At 45.2% G+C, this 17,458-nt stretch overlaps 1 protein-coding gene across 1 annotated transcript in view; it reads left to right on the forward strand.

Moving 5' to 3' along the window:
• Positions 1 to 17,458, forward strand: part of LOC142290334 (zona pellucida-like domain-containing protein 1) — a 249,459-nt gene that overhangs the window by 181,685 nt on the left and 50,316 nt on the right. Inside the window, exon 9 of the mRNA XM_075334296.1 lies at positions 4,160 to 4,193. Within this exon, the coding sequence (XP_075190411.1) occupies positions 4,160 to 4,193 (34 nt within the window). The remainder of the gene's footprint in view (positions 1 to 4,159; positions 4,194 to 17,458) is intronic.

Genomic DNA, 17,458 nt, shown 5'->3' on the forward strand with positions numbered 1-17,458 from the left:
CAAATCCGCGGCAAAACCGCATGCGGATTTGGTGCGGATTTTTTCCGCAGGTCCAGAAATCTTTCACTGGCAGAAGTTTCTCAAGAAATTTTCTTGAGAAACTTCACATTTCTAGTGCGCACATAGCCTTAAGGTAACTTATCAGCACCCCACGAGCATGTTACATAAATATCAACCATTAAATTGCCACTGTTGATAATTGACAGTGGCTTCAAAATTGTTAAACAGCAGCGAACGGAGCATTAAATTAACATAACATTAAGAAAAAACAGATACTATTAGAATATTCAGAAAAAAGATAGGACACAGGGAGCTGAAGGACTTCATACAGAGTACCTGTGCTGCTAGTAATAAAAAGGTCAAAATGCAACAGGAGGCTAATCAAGTTCTTAGTAGAGTGAATCATGACTAGGGTGAATGTGATTGATCTTCTTTTTAAGGGAAGCTGGAATATAGAGGAGAGAGCATCACGTGTTGTTATAAGGTTCTTGAGTGTGACATCTTTTAAACTGTATCCGGGGGTCCCATAATTTTATGAACCTTGTGGAGTCCATGTAATCCCAACTATGTAATTCCTCGAGCCTGGAGATTTGATGAACTCAGGCTATCTTAAAATAGAAGTCATTCAGATGCTGTAGCTAAGGGGCAGATGTAGCCCCACTGAAGGAGTCACAGGGTGCTAGATTGACTATCATAGAAATGGGTGCAACATTGGTGAACTAACCTTAGATAACACATCTCTGAAACAGTGGAGTCAATATCTGAGAACGTGCTGGCAGGCGTAAGACCAGAATTGAAGTATTGTCTAGATAGCTGCTGTGTCACCAATGGAAGTCACTTTGAACGTCTGTTGTGTGTAGATAGAAACCCTTAAATCTCTAATCAGTTTTATTACATTTTTAAAATTGTGTCTGGTTCTTTAAGCATTTATCTGAACATAGGAACTTGATTTTGTGTAAGAATTCAGGAGAAATATACATTTCCTCAGTCTTTTGGAGGAATCCTTCTTCCATATCTTGAAAAGCCAGGTGAGTGGCACAGTGTAAATTTTAATTCAGATTGTATATATCTGTTAGCCTTCCCTTTGGAGCCCAAAACCCACTTGTTCTGGGCCTAAAAGATTGGAAAGAAGTTTACTAGACTAGTTCTCTTTGCTAACAATGTAGCCCTCTACTTTGACTCCTTAATAACCTACAATATTCATTTTCATGATGCTTTAATTAGTATTAAAGTTGATAAGAAGCTTGCTTTATACCAAGTAGATTCTGGCTATGTTACATATTCAGCTTCGTCCTGTCACTCCATGGACCCTAGTTAGCTCTGATTGCTGCAGTTTAACTATTTAAATGTCACTGTTGATCTCTGACTTTAAATAACCCAGTTAATTACCAGTGCATAGGTAAACTGGCTTTCATAAGTGCAATATGACTTAATCATGGGGAACTGGTAGGTTAACATGGCTGACATCTTGGTCAGACACAGGTACAGTTTTTGTCTGAACCTTTATCTTACAAGTCATCGAACAATCACAGGTTCAAGTCCCCCCAAAAGAATGAAAGAATAAAGAATAAAAGAAAAACAAAAGATTTAAAAAATGATGAATTTATAAAAGTTTAAATCACTTCCTTATTCAAGCTTCAAAATTAAAGAATCTTAAAAAGTTACATATTTGGCATTGTCTCCCAAAAAAATCTGATCTATTCAAGAACTCTGGAATTGACATTTTTGAGAGACAAATATCCCTACAAAATTCAATGAAAAGTAAGCAAAATTTGATTTTACACCAAAATATCATCACTAAAAACATCAGCTAGCACAGCTACATCTATATCAATGGAAAAATAAAAACGTTACGAAAAAAAATAAAAAAGTTATGGATGTCAGACTATGGTGATAAACTCATTGTTTTTACAAATTTGAGATTTTTTTCAACAATTTTAGTATCAGTGAAATGGTAACCTATGGAAGTTTTACTTGTAGTGTAAGTTTTACTTATTTATTTATAAAAAATATAATTTTACAGGATATGTCAATGAGGGGTCCTTGTTGACCCAATAGAGTGGCTAAAAGCTCAGTACTCCATATTCTCCCCTCAATTACATTCCATTTCATAGCACTACCTGAATTGATTTATCAGTCCTGCACATTGACACTGAAAGGAGTTGAGTGCACACAAAGTCCTCTGCTGTTTGCAGAGGCTAATCACTGCACACAGGATCACATAGTAATGGGTGGCTGATGCTTATGGGAAAGAGACTGCAATGTCAGTGTGTGTCATCTTGCTCTCCTCAGCATCGCCTACCTGCTACTGTGTGATCCTCTGTACAGCCAGTGATCCATAAGGAAATAAAGCCCATATCTTGAGAATGGACAGATTTAAGCAAACGGAAAAACAATAATCAGAGCAGTAGTGGGAATACAATAAGAGTAAAAACTAGCCCCTCTTGATCTTTGGACAAGTCTGCTTTAAATGGGCAGTTTCTTATCACAAGTTAGCCAGTTATGTTGATGTTTCTTGGACAATACTAAAGCTGGGTTCACACTAAGCGACAGCGACGTCGCTGTTACGTCACCATTTTCGGTGACGTAACAGCGACCTTGTAAGTCGCTGTTATGATCGCTGCTTAGCTGTCAAACACAGCAGAAGCAGCAGTGATCATAACGTCGCTGTGCTACATGTGCAGAGAACGGGGAGCCGCGCTTAGCGCTGGCTCCTTGCTCTCCTAGGTACAGTACACATCGGGTTAATTAACCCGATGTGTGCTGCAGCTACATGTCACAGTGCAGAGAGCAGGGAGCCGCGCGCACTGCTTAGCGCTGGCTCCTTGCTCTCCTTGCTACAGTATACATCGGGTTAACTACCCGATGCGTACTGCAGCCACATGTGCACAGAGCAGGAGCCGGCGCTGGCAGCAAGAGCAGAGGCTGGTAACGAAGGTAAATATCGGGTAACCAGGGAAAGGTCTTCCCTTGGTTACCCGATGTTTACGCTGGTTACAGCTTACCGCAGCTGCCAGACGCCGGCTCCTGCACGCTTCATTTCGTCGCTCTCTCGCTGTCACACACAGCGATGTGTGTGTCACAGCGGGAGAGTGACAACCAAAAAATGAAGCTGGACATTCAGCAACGACCGGCGACCTCACAGCAGGGGCCAGGTCGTTGCTGGATGTCACACACAGCGACAGCAACGGGACATCGCTGCAACGTCACAGAAAATGGTGACGTAGCAGCGACGTCATTGTCGTTGTCGCTGTGTGTGACACCAGCTTAAGGCTCCACTAAAGCCTCAGAAGGGGGTCAATAGAGTGATATGGCCCCTCAGAGTGTTACAAGTCTTTTCTAGTACATTGGAGGTTTTACAGTATAGAGATTCACAACAAATCCATTCACCACAAATCAAACAAAAATAATAATTTGGAAGCTTGTGAATTTGAATTTCAAAAGATTTGATCATTTTTATTGATATTAATATTATTCTATTGTTTAGTAAAATAAGGCTAAAGTAGGCTTATTTTACTAAAGTTGTTTTGTAAAATAAGGCTAAAGTAATGGAAATGTAGGTCCTTTCTTTTCGTAGTTCTACTCTAACCCAATAGATAAGATTCTGATACCAAACCCCTTTAAATGTTTTAAAGAAGATACCTCTTATACTTTAGATTTTTGTTTGCTCAAAACAAGTTACAAACATTTAGAGATATACTGTGCAGCAGCCAAATGGAAATAGAAAAAAATATATCTGAGAATTCACTTTTCATTAGTCGTCTCATTGAGGGGAACCTGAGAGTTGATACATGCTGCTCGATCAACAGGGAGCATGTATCAGGCACCAGCTTCAGCCATATATGTTTCCCTCTGAAATGGCGCTGCATTATTGTACCACTTACATTATGTTTCATTCTAATTCTGCCTGATGATAACACGTTAACTATGGTATATACAGTATATATGAAAACCATTTGCTTTACAAGCTGCCTTCTAATGTTTAAATCTCCTAGGACCACCAAAGGGGGAAATGTTAAGTTTTTTTCTCATTGTAATTCAATCTGTGATGATAAAGAACTACTGAAGCAAGTGTATATTTCATATAAAAACTGTAGGTAAGGGTAATTTTTTTTTAAAGAAGAGCCAATAACTGAATCTATATTTTAATTTATTCTAGATGAAACACCCACAAATAACTCGCAGCTTGGTAAGTTAATTTTATTTTCACTATAATTGTGTTTAATAAAAATGTTAATTGATGAATGTTATGCTGCTAACTGTACCTGGCTGCCATATGTCGAAAAACTTACTGTTGTTTACATATACATATACTGTATATATATATACAATATATATTATATATATATCATTATTAATATTTATTATTATAGCGCCATCAATTCCATGCCACTTTACATGTGAAAGGGATGTACATAATAGGGACAAGTACAATAATCATAAACAAAACAAGACACAGACAGGTACAGGAGGATAGAGGTCCCTGCCCGCGAGGGCTCACAGTCTACTATATATATATATATATATATATATATATATATATATATATATATATATATATATATATACACAGTATGTGTATATACAGTGCTGGCCAAAAGTATTGGCACCCCTGCAATTCTGTCAGATAATACTCAGTTTATTCTTGAAAATGATTGCAATCACAAATTATTTGGTATTATTATCTTCATTTAATTTGTCTTCAATGAAAAAAAATAAGAAAAATTGTCATAAAGCCAAATTGGATATAATTCCACACCAATCATAAAAAAGGGGGTGGACAAAAGTATTGCCACTGTTTGAAAAATCATGTGATGCTTCTCTAATTTGTGTAATTAACAGCACCTGTAACTTACCTGTGGCACCTAACAGGTGTTGGCAATAACTAAATCACACTTGCAGCCAGTTGACATGGATTAAAGTTGACTCAACCTCTGTCCTGTGTCCTTGTGTGTACCACATTGAGCCTGGAGGAAAGAAAGAAGACCAAAGAACTGCCTGAGGACTTGAGAATCCAAATTGTGAGGAAGCATGAGCAATCTCAAGGCTAAAAGTCCATCTCCAAAGACCTGAAAGTTCCTGGGTCTACGGTGCGCAGTGTCATCAAGAAGTTTAAAGCCCATGGCACTGTGGCTAACCTCCTTAGATGTGGATGGAAAAGAAAAATTGACGAGAGATTTCAACGCAAGATTGTGCGGATGGTGGATAAAAAACCTCAACTAACATCCAAACAAGTTCAAGCTGTCCTGCAGTCCAAGGGTACAATAGTGTCAACCTGTATTATCCGTCGGCGTCTGAATGATAAGGGACTGTAAGTTAGGATACCCAGGAAGACCCCACTTCTTACCCCGAGACATAAAAAAGCCAGGCTGGAGTTTGCCAAAACTTACCTGAGAAAGCCTAAAATGTTTTGGAAGAATATTCTCTGGTTAGATGAGACAAAAGTAGAGCTTTTTGAAAAAAAGCCATCAACATAGAGTTTACAGGCAAAAAAAGTGACATTCAAAGAAACGAACACGGTCCCTACAGTCAAACATGGTGGAGGTTCCCTGATGTTTTGGGGTTGCTTTGCTGCCTCTGGCACTGGACTGCTTGACCGTGTGCATGGCATTATGAAGTCTGAAGACTACCAACAAATTTTGCAGCATAATGTAGGGCCCAGTGTGAGAAAGCTGGGTTTTCCTCAGAGGTCATGGGTCTTCCAGAAGGACAATGACCCAAAACACACTTCAAAAAGCACTAGAAAATGGTTTGATAGAAAGCACTGGAGACTACTAAAGTGGCCAGCAATGAGTCCAGACCTGAATCCCATAGAACACTTGTGGAGAGATCTCAAAATGGCAGTTTGGAGAAAGCACCCTTCAAATCTCAGGGACCTGGAGCAGTTTGTCAAAGAAGAATGGTCTAAAATTCCAGCAGAGCATTGTAAGAAACTCATTGTTGGTTACCGGAAGCGGTTGCTCGCAGTTATTTTGGCTAAAGGTTGTTCAAACAAGTATTAGGCTAAGGGTGGCTTTACACGCTTCAATATTTGTCCCGATATCGCTAGCATGCGACCCGCCTCCATTGTTTGTGCGAAACGGGCATATCGCTGCCCGTCGCGCACAAAATCACGCACCCGCGTCACACATACTTACCTGCATAGCGACGTCGCTGTGACCGGCGTACCGCCTCCTTTCTAAGGGGGCGGTCCGCTCGGCGTCACAGCGACGTCACTGAGTGGCTACCCAATGAAAGCGGAGGGGCGGAGATGAGCGGGACGAACATCCCGCCCACCTCCTTCCTTCCGCATTATGGCCGGCGGCAGGTAGGAGATGTTCCTCGTTCCTACGGGGGTCACACACAGCGATGTGCACTGCCGCAGGAATGAGGAACAACAACGGGAAAGCGATAGTATCTATAATTGGGAGCGGACCCCCATGTCAACGAGGAGCGATTTTGGACGTTTTTGCAACGATCCAAAATCGCTCCTTGGAGTCACACACTACGAGATCGCTACAGCGGCCGGATGTGCGTCACAAAATCTGTGACCCCAACGAGATCGCTGTAGCAAAATTGTAGCGTGTAAAGCCCGCTTTAGGGTACCAATACTTTTGTCTGTCCCATTTTTGGAGTTTTGTGTGAAATGATCAATGATTCGATTTTTGTTTCATTCTCTTTTGTGTTTTTTCATTGCAAGCAAAATAAATGAAGATAATAATACCAAAGAATTTGTGATTGCAATCATTTTCAAGAAGAAACTGAGTATTATCTGACAGAATTGCAGGGGTGCCAATACTTTTGGCCAGCACTGTATATATATATATATATATATATATATATATATATATATATATATATATATATATGTATATATTATATTTTGAATCAGTCACAAAATCCAAGCTTATTAAATTATACCTAGTGATTAATGAAACAAATAGTGAACATGTCTCTGCAGGTAAAAAAAAAAGCTAATAATAAACAAAAGCGCTTTTATTTATTTCATAAGCAGCAAGCAGCAAGAACTATGGATTTTCTGTGTGTAATAAAAATAATATTTTTTTTATTTATTTTTTTATGTTTGCCTTAACAAAAGTGAGTTGTTCTCTTTATATGAGTGCTGTAGAGCAAATCTAATACTTGAAATGAGGTTTACTCACAATGTAGACTCCCAAATGCATGTCAATGAGATGAGTGACAAAAGTATCTAGACGTGATTAAAATATTAGTTTAGTATTGCTAAGGGTGTCACATGACTTTGCCCGAATATACATTTGCTTAGATTCATCATATGCTTTTTCTAGTCAGTGAACTACATTTTGAGTGATTAACTAATACAGCACAATTCTTCTATAATGGCATTGATCATAGATGACATAACTGGAAAATCAAAGAAAACTAAAGATGGAAAACAGGGAAAATGAAAAAGACTATAAAACATCATGGACTAGAATCATTAAAGCTTTTCCGAAGTATACTGGCATAAAAAGCTTTGAAAAGTCACAACATTTTGGAGCAACTCACAGCTATGCCAAAATTTTATGAATTTAGTATTCTCACGCCATTTTTTCCCAACTCTGGCAAAGTGAGCAGAGTTTTGTAAGGACAGAGCGCATGGCAACCACCGCTTGAGAAGTTAATCACGAGAAGCGGCATTCACTATGCCACAAATCTTACTACAGCAGCGACTGGAGTAGAATTTGTAGCTAGGGGTCCACCGAGATGAAAACGACTCATCTGCTGCTCTTGATTCATGAGAAGGCATGTGCCTTTTCATGAATCTGGAGCTTCTGAGTCCAGCATACCTCCTTATCAAGATTAGAATGAGCCATGTGTCACAATGTAACTGCAAGATAGCAAAGGACTGGGGCTCTTATACTGTCCCTCAAGCAAGGGGATCCTAGTCTATCCCTAACCTCAGGGTTACCCCTAATGGTGGTGATTAGAGATGAGCGAACCGGTCCCGGTTCGGCTCGAGGTCGGTTCGCCGAACGGAGGTCCCGTTCGAGTTCGGCTCGTCGAACGTTCGACGAACCGAACTCGAATTGCATAGGAAACAATGGCAGGCAATCACAAACACAGAAAAACACCTAGAAAACACCCTCAAAGGTGTCCAAAAGGTGACAAACAACTCACAACACATGGGAAAGTGACAAGGACATATACTCATGTGAAAACAAAAGAGCTGGACAAGGAAAAAGAGGAGGAGACACAGATATATGAGTATATGCAAGGAAACATCGATTCCATTATTGTGCAACTTGAGCCCTGCTCATTTTAGGCTTCCAATCTTGATAAATTGCCTGAGCTCGCCACGTACGCCTTGGGGATCTTGTCGTGTCCTGCAGCCAGCGTTCTCTCGGAACCTGTCTTCAGTGCTGCTGGGGGTCTGCTGGCAGATAAGCACACATGTCTGTCCACTGACAATGTGGACATGGCTCTCAGAGGACTTTTCTTCCCCTGGGTCAGCCAGGGGAGGCGAAAGGCACGCGTATTTTTGAGAGTGCTTCATGCAAAGCATCTTTTTCATTTTGAAAAGGGGGGTCAACTGATGCCAGTCAAGTGGGGTGTGTGTGGCCCAATTAGTGGAAATGAGGGAGACTGTGGTTGGAGTCCCCTCGCTGTGTTTATAAAAGAACCAAGATGAACAAGTCATGGCTCTCAGAGGACTTTTCTTCCCCTGGGTCAGCCAGGGGAGGCGAAAGGCACACGTATTTTTGAGAGTGCTTCATGCAAAGCATCTTTTTCATTTTGAAAAGGGGGGTCAACTGATGCCAGTCAAGTGGGGTGTGCGTGGCCCAATTAGTGGAAACGAGGGAGACTGTGGTTGGAGTCCCCTCGCTGTGTTTGTAAAAGAACCAAGATGAACAAGTCATGGCTCTCAGAGGACTTTTCTTCCCCTGGGTCAGCCAGGGGACGGGAAAGGCACGCGTATTTTTGAGAGTGCTTCATGCAAAGCATCTTTTTCTTTTTCAAAAGGGGGCTCAACCGATGCCAGTCAAGTGGGGTGTGTGTGGCCCAGTTAGTGGAAACGAGGGAGACTGTGGTTGGAGTCCCCTCGCTGTGTCTCTAAAAGAACCAAGATGAACAAGTCATGGCTCTCAGAGGACTTTTCTTCCCCTGGGTCAGCCAGGGGACGGGAAAGGCACGCGTATTTTTGAGAGTGCTTCATGCAAAGCATCTTTTTCTTTTTCAAAAGGGGGCTCAACCGATGCCAGTCAAGTGGGGTGTGTGTGGCCCAGTTAGTGGAAACGAGGGAGACTGTGGTTGGAGTCCCCTCGCTGTGTCTCTAAAGAACCAAGATGAACAAGTAATGGCTCTCAGAGGACTTTTCTTCCCCTGGGTCAGCCAGGGGACGGGAAAGGCACGCGTATTTTTGAGAGTGCTTCATGCAAAGCATCTTTTTCATTTTGAAAAGGGGCATCAACTGATGTCAGTCAAGAGGGGTGTGTGTGGCCCATTTAGTGGAAATGAGGGAGACTGTGGTTGGAGTCCCCTCGCTGTGTCTCTAAAAGAACCAAGATGAACAAGTCATGGCTCTCAGAGGACTTTTCTTCCCCTGGGTCAGCCAGGGGACGGGAAAGGCACGCGTATTTTTGAGAGTGCTTCATGCAAAGCATCTTTTTCTTTTTCAAAAGGGGGCTCAAACGATGCCAGTCAAGTGGGGTGTGTGTGGCCCAGTTAGTGGAAACGAGGGAGAATGTGGTTGGAGTCCCCTCGCTGTGTCTCTAAAAGAACCAAGATGAACAAGTCATGGCTCTCAGAGGACTTTTCTTCCCCTGGGTCAGCCAGGGGACGGGAAAGGCACGCGTGTTTTTGAGAGTGCTTCATGCAAAGCATCTTTTTCATTTTGAAAAGGGGCATCAACTGATGTCAGTCAAGAGGGGTGTGTGTGGCCCATTTAGTGGAAACGAGGGAGACTGTGGTTGGAGTCCCCTCGCTGTGTCTCGAAAAGAACCAAGATGAACAAGTCATGGCTCTCAGAGGACTTTTCTTCCCCTGGGTCAGCCAGGGGACGGGAAAGGCACGCGTATTTTTGAGAGTGCTTCATGCAAAGCATCTTTTTCTTTTTCAAAAGGGGGCTCAAACGATGCCAGTCAAGTGGGGTGTGTGTGGCCCAGTTAGTGGAAACGAGGGAGACTGTGGTTGGAGTCCCCTCGCTGTGTCTCTAAAAGAACCAAGATGAACAAGTCATGGCTCTCAGAGGACTTTTCTTCCCCTGGGTCAGCCAGGGGACGGGAAAGGCAAGCGTATTTTTGAGAGTGCTTCATGCAAAGCATCTTTTTCATTTTGAAAAGGGGCATCAACTGATTTCAGTCAAGAGGGGTGTGTGTGGCCCATTTAGTGGAAACGAGGGAGACGGTGGTTGGAGTCCCCTCGCTGTATCTCTAAAAGAACCAAGATGAACAAGTCATGGCTCTCAGAGGACTTTTCTTCCCCTGGGTCAGCCAGGGGACGGGAAAGGCACGCGTATTTTTGAGAGTGCTTCATGCAAAGCATCTTTTTCTTTTTCAAAAGGGGGCTCAACCGATGCCAGTCAAGTGGGGTGTGTGTGGCCCATTTAGTGGAAACGAGGGAGACTGTGGTTGGAGTCCCCTCGCTGTGTCTCTAAAAGAACCAAGATGAACAAGTCATGGCTCTCAGAGGACTTTTCTTCCCCTGGGTCAGCCAGGGGACGGGAAAGGCACGCGTATTTTTGAGAGTGCTTCATGCAAAGCATCTTTTTCATTTTGAAAAGGGGCATCAACTGATGTCAGTCAAGAGGGGTGTGTGTGGCCCATTTAGTGGAAACGAGGGAGACTGTGGTTGGAGTCCCCTCGCTGTGTCTCTAAAAGAACCAAGATGAACAAGTCATGGCTCTCAGAGGACTTTTCTTCCCCTGAGTCAGCCAGGGGACGGGAAAGGCACGCGTATTTTTGAGAGTGCTTCATGCAAAGCATCTTTTTCTTTTTCAAAAGGGGGCTCAACCGATGCCAGTCAAGTGGGGTGTGTGTGGCCCAGTTAGTGGAAATGAGGGAGACTGTGGTTGGAGTCCCCTCGCTGTGTCTCTAAAAGAACCAAGATGAACAAGTCATGGCTCTCAGAGGACTTTTCTTCCCCTGGGTCAGCCAGGGGACGGGAAAGGCACGCGTATTTTTGAGAGTCCTTCATGCAAAGCATCTTTTTCTTTTTCAAAAGGGGGCTCAACCGATGCCAGTCAAGTGGGGTGTGTGTGGCCCATTTAGTGGAAACGAGGGAGACTGTGGTTGGAGTCCCCTCGCTGTGTCTCTAAAAGAACCAAGATGAACAAGTCATGGCTCTCAGAGGACTTTTCTTCCCCTGGGTCAGCCAGGGGACGGGAAAGGCACGCGTATTTTTGAGAGTGCTTCATGAAAAGCATCTTTTTCATTTTGAAAAGGGGCATCAACTGATGTCAGTCAAGAGGGGTGTGTGTGGCCCAGTTAGTGGAAACGAGGGAGACTGTGGTTGGAGTCCCCTCGCTGTGTCTGTAAAAGAACCAAGATGAACAAGTCATGGCTCTCAGAGGACTTTTCTTCCCCTGGGTCAGCCAGGGGACGGGAAAGGCACGCGTATTTTTGAGAGTGCTTCATGCAAAGCATCTTTTTCTTTTTCAAAAGGGGGCTCAACCGATGCCAGTCAAGTGGGGTGTGTGTGGCCCAGTTAGTGGAAACGAGGGAGACTGTGGTTGAAGTCCCCTCGCTGTGTTTTACATGCTTTTAGAAGGGCATGACATGGCTTGGAGGTTGACTTTCATCATCTGCAAACTGTTGGCTACCAAAATGCTGCCTTTCCAACAACTGTGGTTATAGACAATGAGGAACATACTGATGAAGATGAGACGCAGATACCCGATTGGGATGACAACTTAAATATTCGGTCAGGGCAAGAAGAGGCTCGGTCTGAGGGGGAGGGGAGTGCAAACACAACAATTGATGATGAAGTTCTAGATCCCACCTACTGTCAACCCACAGTCAGACAATCGAGGAGGTCAACAGAGGCGGTGGAGGAGGATGCAACCGACGTCGAAGTAACCTTGCGCCTTCCTGGACACAGTCGGAGCACTGGTAGCACGTCTACAACTGCATCCTCAGCCACCACTCTGCCTCTGAGCATTATTCGGGGTGGATCAACAGGTCGCATGGCCTCTAAGCCTTGCCTAGCCTGGTCCTTTTTTGACATAAAAAAAGATCGCCCAAATTATGTGATCTGTAACATTTGGCATGGTTATCTTACTAGAGGTCAAAACCTCAGCAGTTTGACAACTTCTTCCATGAATCGTCACATGAATAAATATCATATGGCCTGGTGGGAAGCTCACCGTGCTGCAATGCGGCCTAGCGGAGCCAACCATCCACCGCCTGCCCCTTCCAGTGCATCCGCGCGCTCGTCATCTTCTAGGACTGTGGGGACAGCTGTCACACCTGTTTTTCCACCCACAACTTCCACCACTGTAACCGCAACAGGCAGTTTGCTTGGTAGGTCGTCAGTTGGTTTGGAAGGGGAAACAAGTGATTGTGTACAGCTCTCTCAAACATCGATAGCACCAACGTTGGATGAAGGCAACATCATGTCTCCGCCTGCACTTTCCTCACAAACCTGCATTTTTCAAGGGACACCCTACTCAACACCGTCTACACACAGCAGCCAGATCTCTGTCCCTCAGATGTGGTGAAATAAAAGGCCACTTCCTGCGACCCATGACAAAGCTAAGAGGTTGACTCTATCCCTCTGTAAGCTGTTGGCTACCGAAATGCTGCCTTTCCGCCTAGTGGACACACAGGATTTTACAGACCTTATGTCTGTCGCTGTGCCCCAGTACCAGATGCCTAGTCGCCACTACTTCTCTAAGAAAGGTGTGCCCGCGCTACACCAGCATGTCACACACAACATCACCGCTTCCTTGAGAAACTCTGTGTGTGAACGGGTGCATTTCACCACAGATACTTGGACCAGTAAGCATGGACAGGGATGTTACATGTCGCTGACTGGCCACTGGGTAACTATGGTGATTGATGGTGAAGGGTCTGCTGCACAAGTCTTGCCGTCCCCACGACTTGTGTGTCAATCCTCTGTCTGTCCAAGTTCCGCCACTGCTTCTGCATCCTCCACCTCATCTGGGTCCTCCACCTCCGCCCCAAGCCTGCCTGGTCAGGCCACCAGCGTTCTCACTGCGCAGAAGGAATCACGCACCCCTCATTACTATGCTGGCAGCAGAGCGCAACGGCATCAGGCGGTCTTTAGCTTGACATGTCTTGGGAATAAGAGTCACACAGCTGAGGAGTTGTGGTCAGCTCTGCGGTCCGAGTTTAATAAATGGTTGTCTCCACTCAACCTGCAGCCTGGTAAGGCCGTGTGCGACAATGCTGCAAATCTGGGTGCGGCCCTTCGCCTGGGCAAGGTGACACACGTACCTTGTATGGCTCACGTCCAGCAATTTTTAACACACTATCCCGGCCTAGATGGCCTTCTGAACAGGGCACGAAAACTGTCTGCTCACTTCCGCCGTTCAAGCGCCGCAGCTGAGCGACTTGCATCGCTCCAGAAGTCTTTCGGCCTGCCGGTTCATCGCCTGAAATGCGATGTGGCGACACGCTGGAATTCAACTCTCCACATGTTACAGCGACTGTGGCAGCACCGCAGAGCCCTGGTGCAATACGTCATGACGTATAGCCTGGGCCAACGAGATGCAGAGGTGGGGCAGATCACCCTGATGGAGTGGTCTCAGATCAAGGACCTAGGCACCCTTCTGCACAGTTTCGACATGGCGACGAATATGTTTAGCGCTGACAATGCCATTATCAGCATGACGATTCCAGTCATTTACATGCTGGAGCACACGCTAAACACTATTCGGAGTCAGGGGTGGGACAACAGGAAGGGGAGGAACTACAGGAGGATTCATATGCGCAAGACACAACAACATCACCAAGGTCCAGACGTTCATCATCACCAACGCGGCAGGCATGGGACCATGGGGGACAGGGATCAACAAGGGCGCATGGTAGCAGGCGAGATGTTGAGGAAGGTGCAGGAGGACATGAAGATATGGAGGACGAACTGTCCATGGACATGGAAGACTCAGCAGATGAGGGGGACCTTGGTCAAATTTCAGTTGAAAGAGGTTGGGGGGAGATGTCAGAGGAAGAAAGAACGGTTAGCACCTCTATGCCACAAACACAGCGTGGACATGGTCCGCATGGCTGCGCAAGACACATGAGTGCCTTCTTGTTGCACTACCTCCAACATGACCCTCGTATTGTCAAAATTAGAAGTGATGATGACTACTGGCTTGCCACACTATTAGATCCCCGGTACAAGTCCAAATTTTGTGACATAATTCCAGCCATAGAAAGGGACGCACTTATGCAGGAGTATCAGCAGAAGCTGTTACTCGATCTTAGATCCGCTTTTCCACCAAACAACCGTGCAGGTGCAGGGAGGGAATCTCCCAGTTGTAACTTGACAAACATGGGACGGTCTCGTCATCTTCAACAGTCTACACGTACCAGTAGGACCGTATCTGGTGCTGGTAACAGCAATTTAATGGAATCTTTTCATAATTTTTTTAGACCCTCCTTTGCAAGGCCACCAGAGACAACAAGTCTGACACATAGTCAATGGCTGGAGAGGATGATACAGGAGTATCTACAAATGAACATCGATGCCATGACTTTGCAAATAGAGCCTTGCTCATTTTGGGCTTCAAATCTAGAAAAATGGCCAGAGCTATCCAGTTACGCCTTGGAGATTTTGTCGTGTACAGCTGCCAGCGTTGTCTCTGAACGTGTCTTCAGTGCTGCTGGGTGTGTGCTGACAGATAAGCGCACGCGTCTGTCCAGTGACAACGTGGACAGACTGACGTTCATCAAAATTAACAAGTCATGGATCCAGAAGGAATTTACAACCCCTGTGTCATCCTGGGGAGAGTAAATGCTTGTGGATTTGGAATGTGCTTGATGCAAATCTAGCTGTGAAGTGTACAACTATGGCACAACTGCTGCCACTGAATGGGTGGGTGTGTGTGGGGCACAATTTTTGGAAAAAAGGGAGGCTCCGCTTTGAGTAACCCTTGCTTACATTGTTTTTAAAAGGAGCCAAGATGACCAAGTCATGGTTCAGCAAAGACTTTATCTACCTACCCCGGTGTCATGCTGGGGACGGTTAATTATGGCGTATTTTTGAATGTGCTTGATGCAAATCAAAACATCCTGTTTGCAACTAGGGCACAATTGCTGCCACTGATGGGGTGTCTGTGTGCCCAATTTTTGGAAAAAAGGTAGACTCCGCTTGGAGTAACCCTTGCTTGCTGTGTTTTTTAAAAATGATACAAGATGAACAGATCTGAAGGCAAGATGAAGGCAACATCATGTCTCCGCCTGCACTTTCCTCACAAACCTGCATTTTTCCAGGGACACCCTACTCAACACCGTCTACAGACAGCAGCCAGATCTCTGTCCCTCAGATGTGGTCAAATAAAAGGCCACTTACTGCGACCCATGACAAAGCTAAGTGGTTGACTCTATCCCTCTGTAAGCTGTTGGCTACCGAAATGCTGCCTTTACGCCTAGTGGACACACAGGATTTTACAGACCTTATGTCTGTCGCTGTGCCCCAGTACCAGATGCCCAATCACCACTGCTTCTCCAAGAAAAGCATGCCCGCGCTACACCAGCATGTCGCACACAACATCACCACTTCCTTGAGAAAATCTGTGTGCGACAGGGTGCATTTCAACACAGATACTTGGACCAGTAAGCATAGACAGGGTCATTACATGTCACTGACTGGGCACTGGCAAACTATGGTGAGAGATGGAGAAGGGTCTGCTGTACAAGTCTTGCCGTCCCCACGAGTTGTTTCAATCCTTCTTCTGTATGTAGAAGTTAATACACTGCTTCTGCCTCTTCAACCTCGTGTGGGTCCTCCACCTTGGCGCAAACCCTGTGTGGTCAGGCCACCCTTCCTTGCAACTGCGCACAAGGACTACCACACACCTCCTTACTATGCTGGCAGCAGAGCTCAATGCCATCAGGCGGTCAAAGTTTTACTTTGAAATGTATGGGAAATGTGAGTCACACCGCTATTCCAGAGAATAGTAGTCAGGCAGGGTCAAAACAGTAATTGAGGAACAGGAACACAATGGGACGGCCAGGAATTAATCAGAAAACAAGGTACATAAACAGCAAGCAGGAAAAGTAGTCAGGTAACAAGCACACAAAATCATAAAACTGAACTGGGGGTAAAATTAACCAGAGGTTCATAGCTATGTCTGGCAGTGGTCTGCAGACAGGATGGGCATAAAAAAGGGTGTGGTGTCTTCCCATTGGTTGTAGCTGAATGATGGTATTTCATCTGTGAGATACCCACCAGCTACATTCAGCCAGAGATTCTGCATCTGTCAAGGTAATGCAGCCCAGTGGGTGAGCATAACCTGCGTCCACCTGCGCCGCTGGCATCGACTACTCTCCCATCATCAGCACTATTCATGAAAGGAACACGTTGTCACCTGGCGACCGGAGTACAAATTGACGGAGCGGACTCCGTTGGTGACTTAACAGCCGTGTGCGGCAATGATGCAAACCTGGCTGCGGGCCATCCTCAGGGCAATGTGACACACGTGCCTTGTATGGCTCACGTGTTGAACCGAATTCTCCAGCAATTTTTAAAACACCATCACGGCCTACATGGCCTTGTGCAGCGTGCACGCTCGCTATGTGCTCACTTCCATCGTGCGCACACAGCAGCTCAACAACTTTCATCACTCCGGAAGTCTTAGGGTCTGGCAGTTAAACGCCGGAAATGCGATGTTCCGACACGCAGGAATTGGAATCTGCACATGTTGCAGCGTGTGTGGCAGCACCGCAGAGCCCTGCTGAAATACGGTATGACATATATCCTGGGATAACTTGATCAAGAGGTGGTGCAGATCACGCTGCTGGAGTGGTGTCAGATCAAGGACCTATGCACCCTGCTACACAGTTCACAAATGTCGACGAAGATGTTTAGCACTGGCAATGTCATTCTCAGCGTGACAATTCTGGTCATCTACATGATGGAGCACACTGTAATTATTATTCGGAGTCAGGTGTTGGGACAAGAGGAAGGGGAGGAAGTACAGGAGGAGTCATATGCGGAAGGGATAACAAGATCTACGAGGTCCAGATGGTCAGCGGCACCTATGCGGCAGTCATGGTGAGGGAGAGGGATTAACAAGGGCGCATAGTATCAGCAAAAAGTGTTGATGAAAGTGCAGGAGCCCATGAAGAAATGGAGGACGAACTGGCGATGGGCATGGAAGACTCAGCAGATGAGTGAGAGCTTGCTCACATTTCGGTTGTGCGAGGTTGTGGGAAGAGGGCAGAGGAAGGAGGCACGATTCTCACCTCTCTGCCACCAACACACCAAGAACTTGGTCCTCCTGGATGCACAAGACACATGAGCGCCTTCTTGCTGCACTACCTACATGACCCTCGGA

The sequence above is a fragment of the Anomaloglossus baeobatrachus genome, chromosome 2 (genome assembly GCF_048569485.1).
Source record: "Anomaloglossus baeobatrachus isolate aAnoBae1 chromosome 2, aAnoBae1.hap1, whole genome shotgun sequence".
Lineage (NCBI taxonomy): Eukaryota > Metazoa > Chordata > Amphibia > Anura > Aromobatidae > Anomaloglossus > Anomaloglossus baeobatrachus.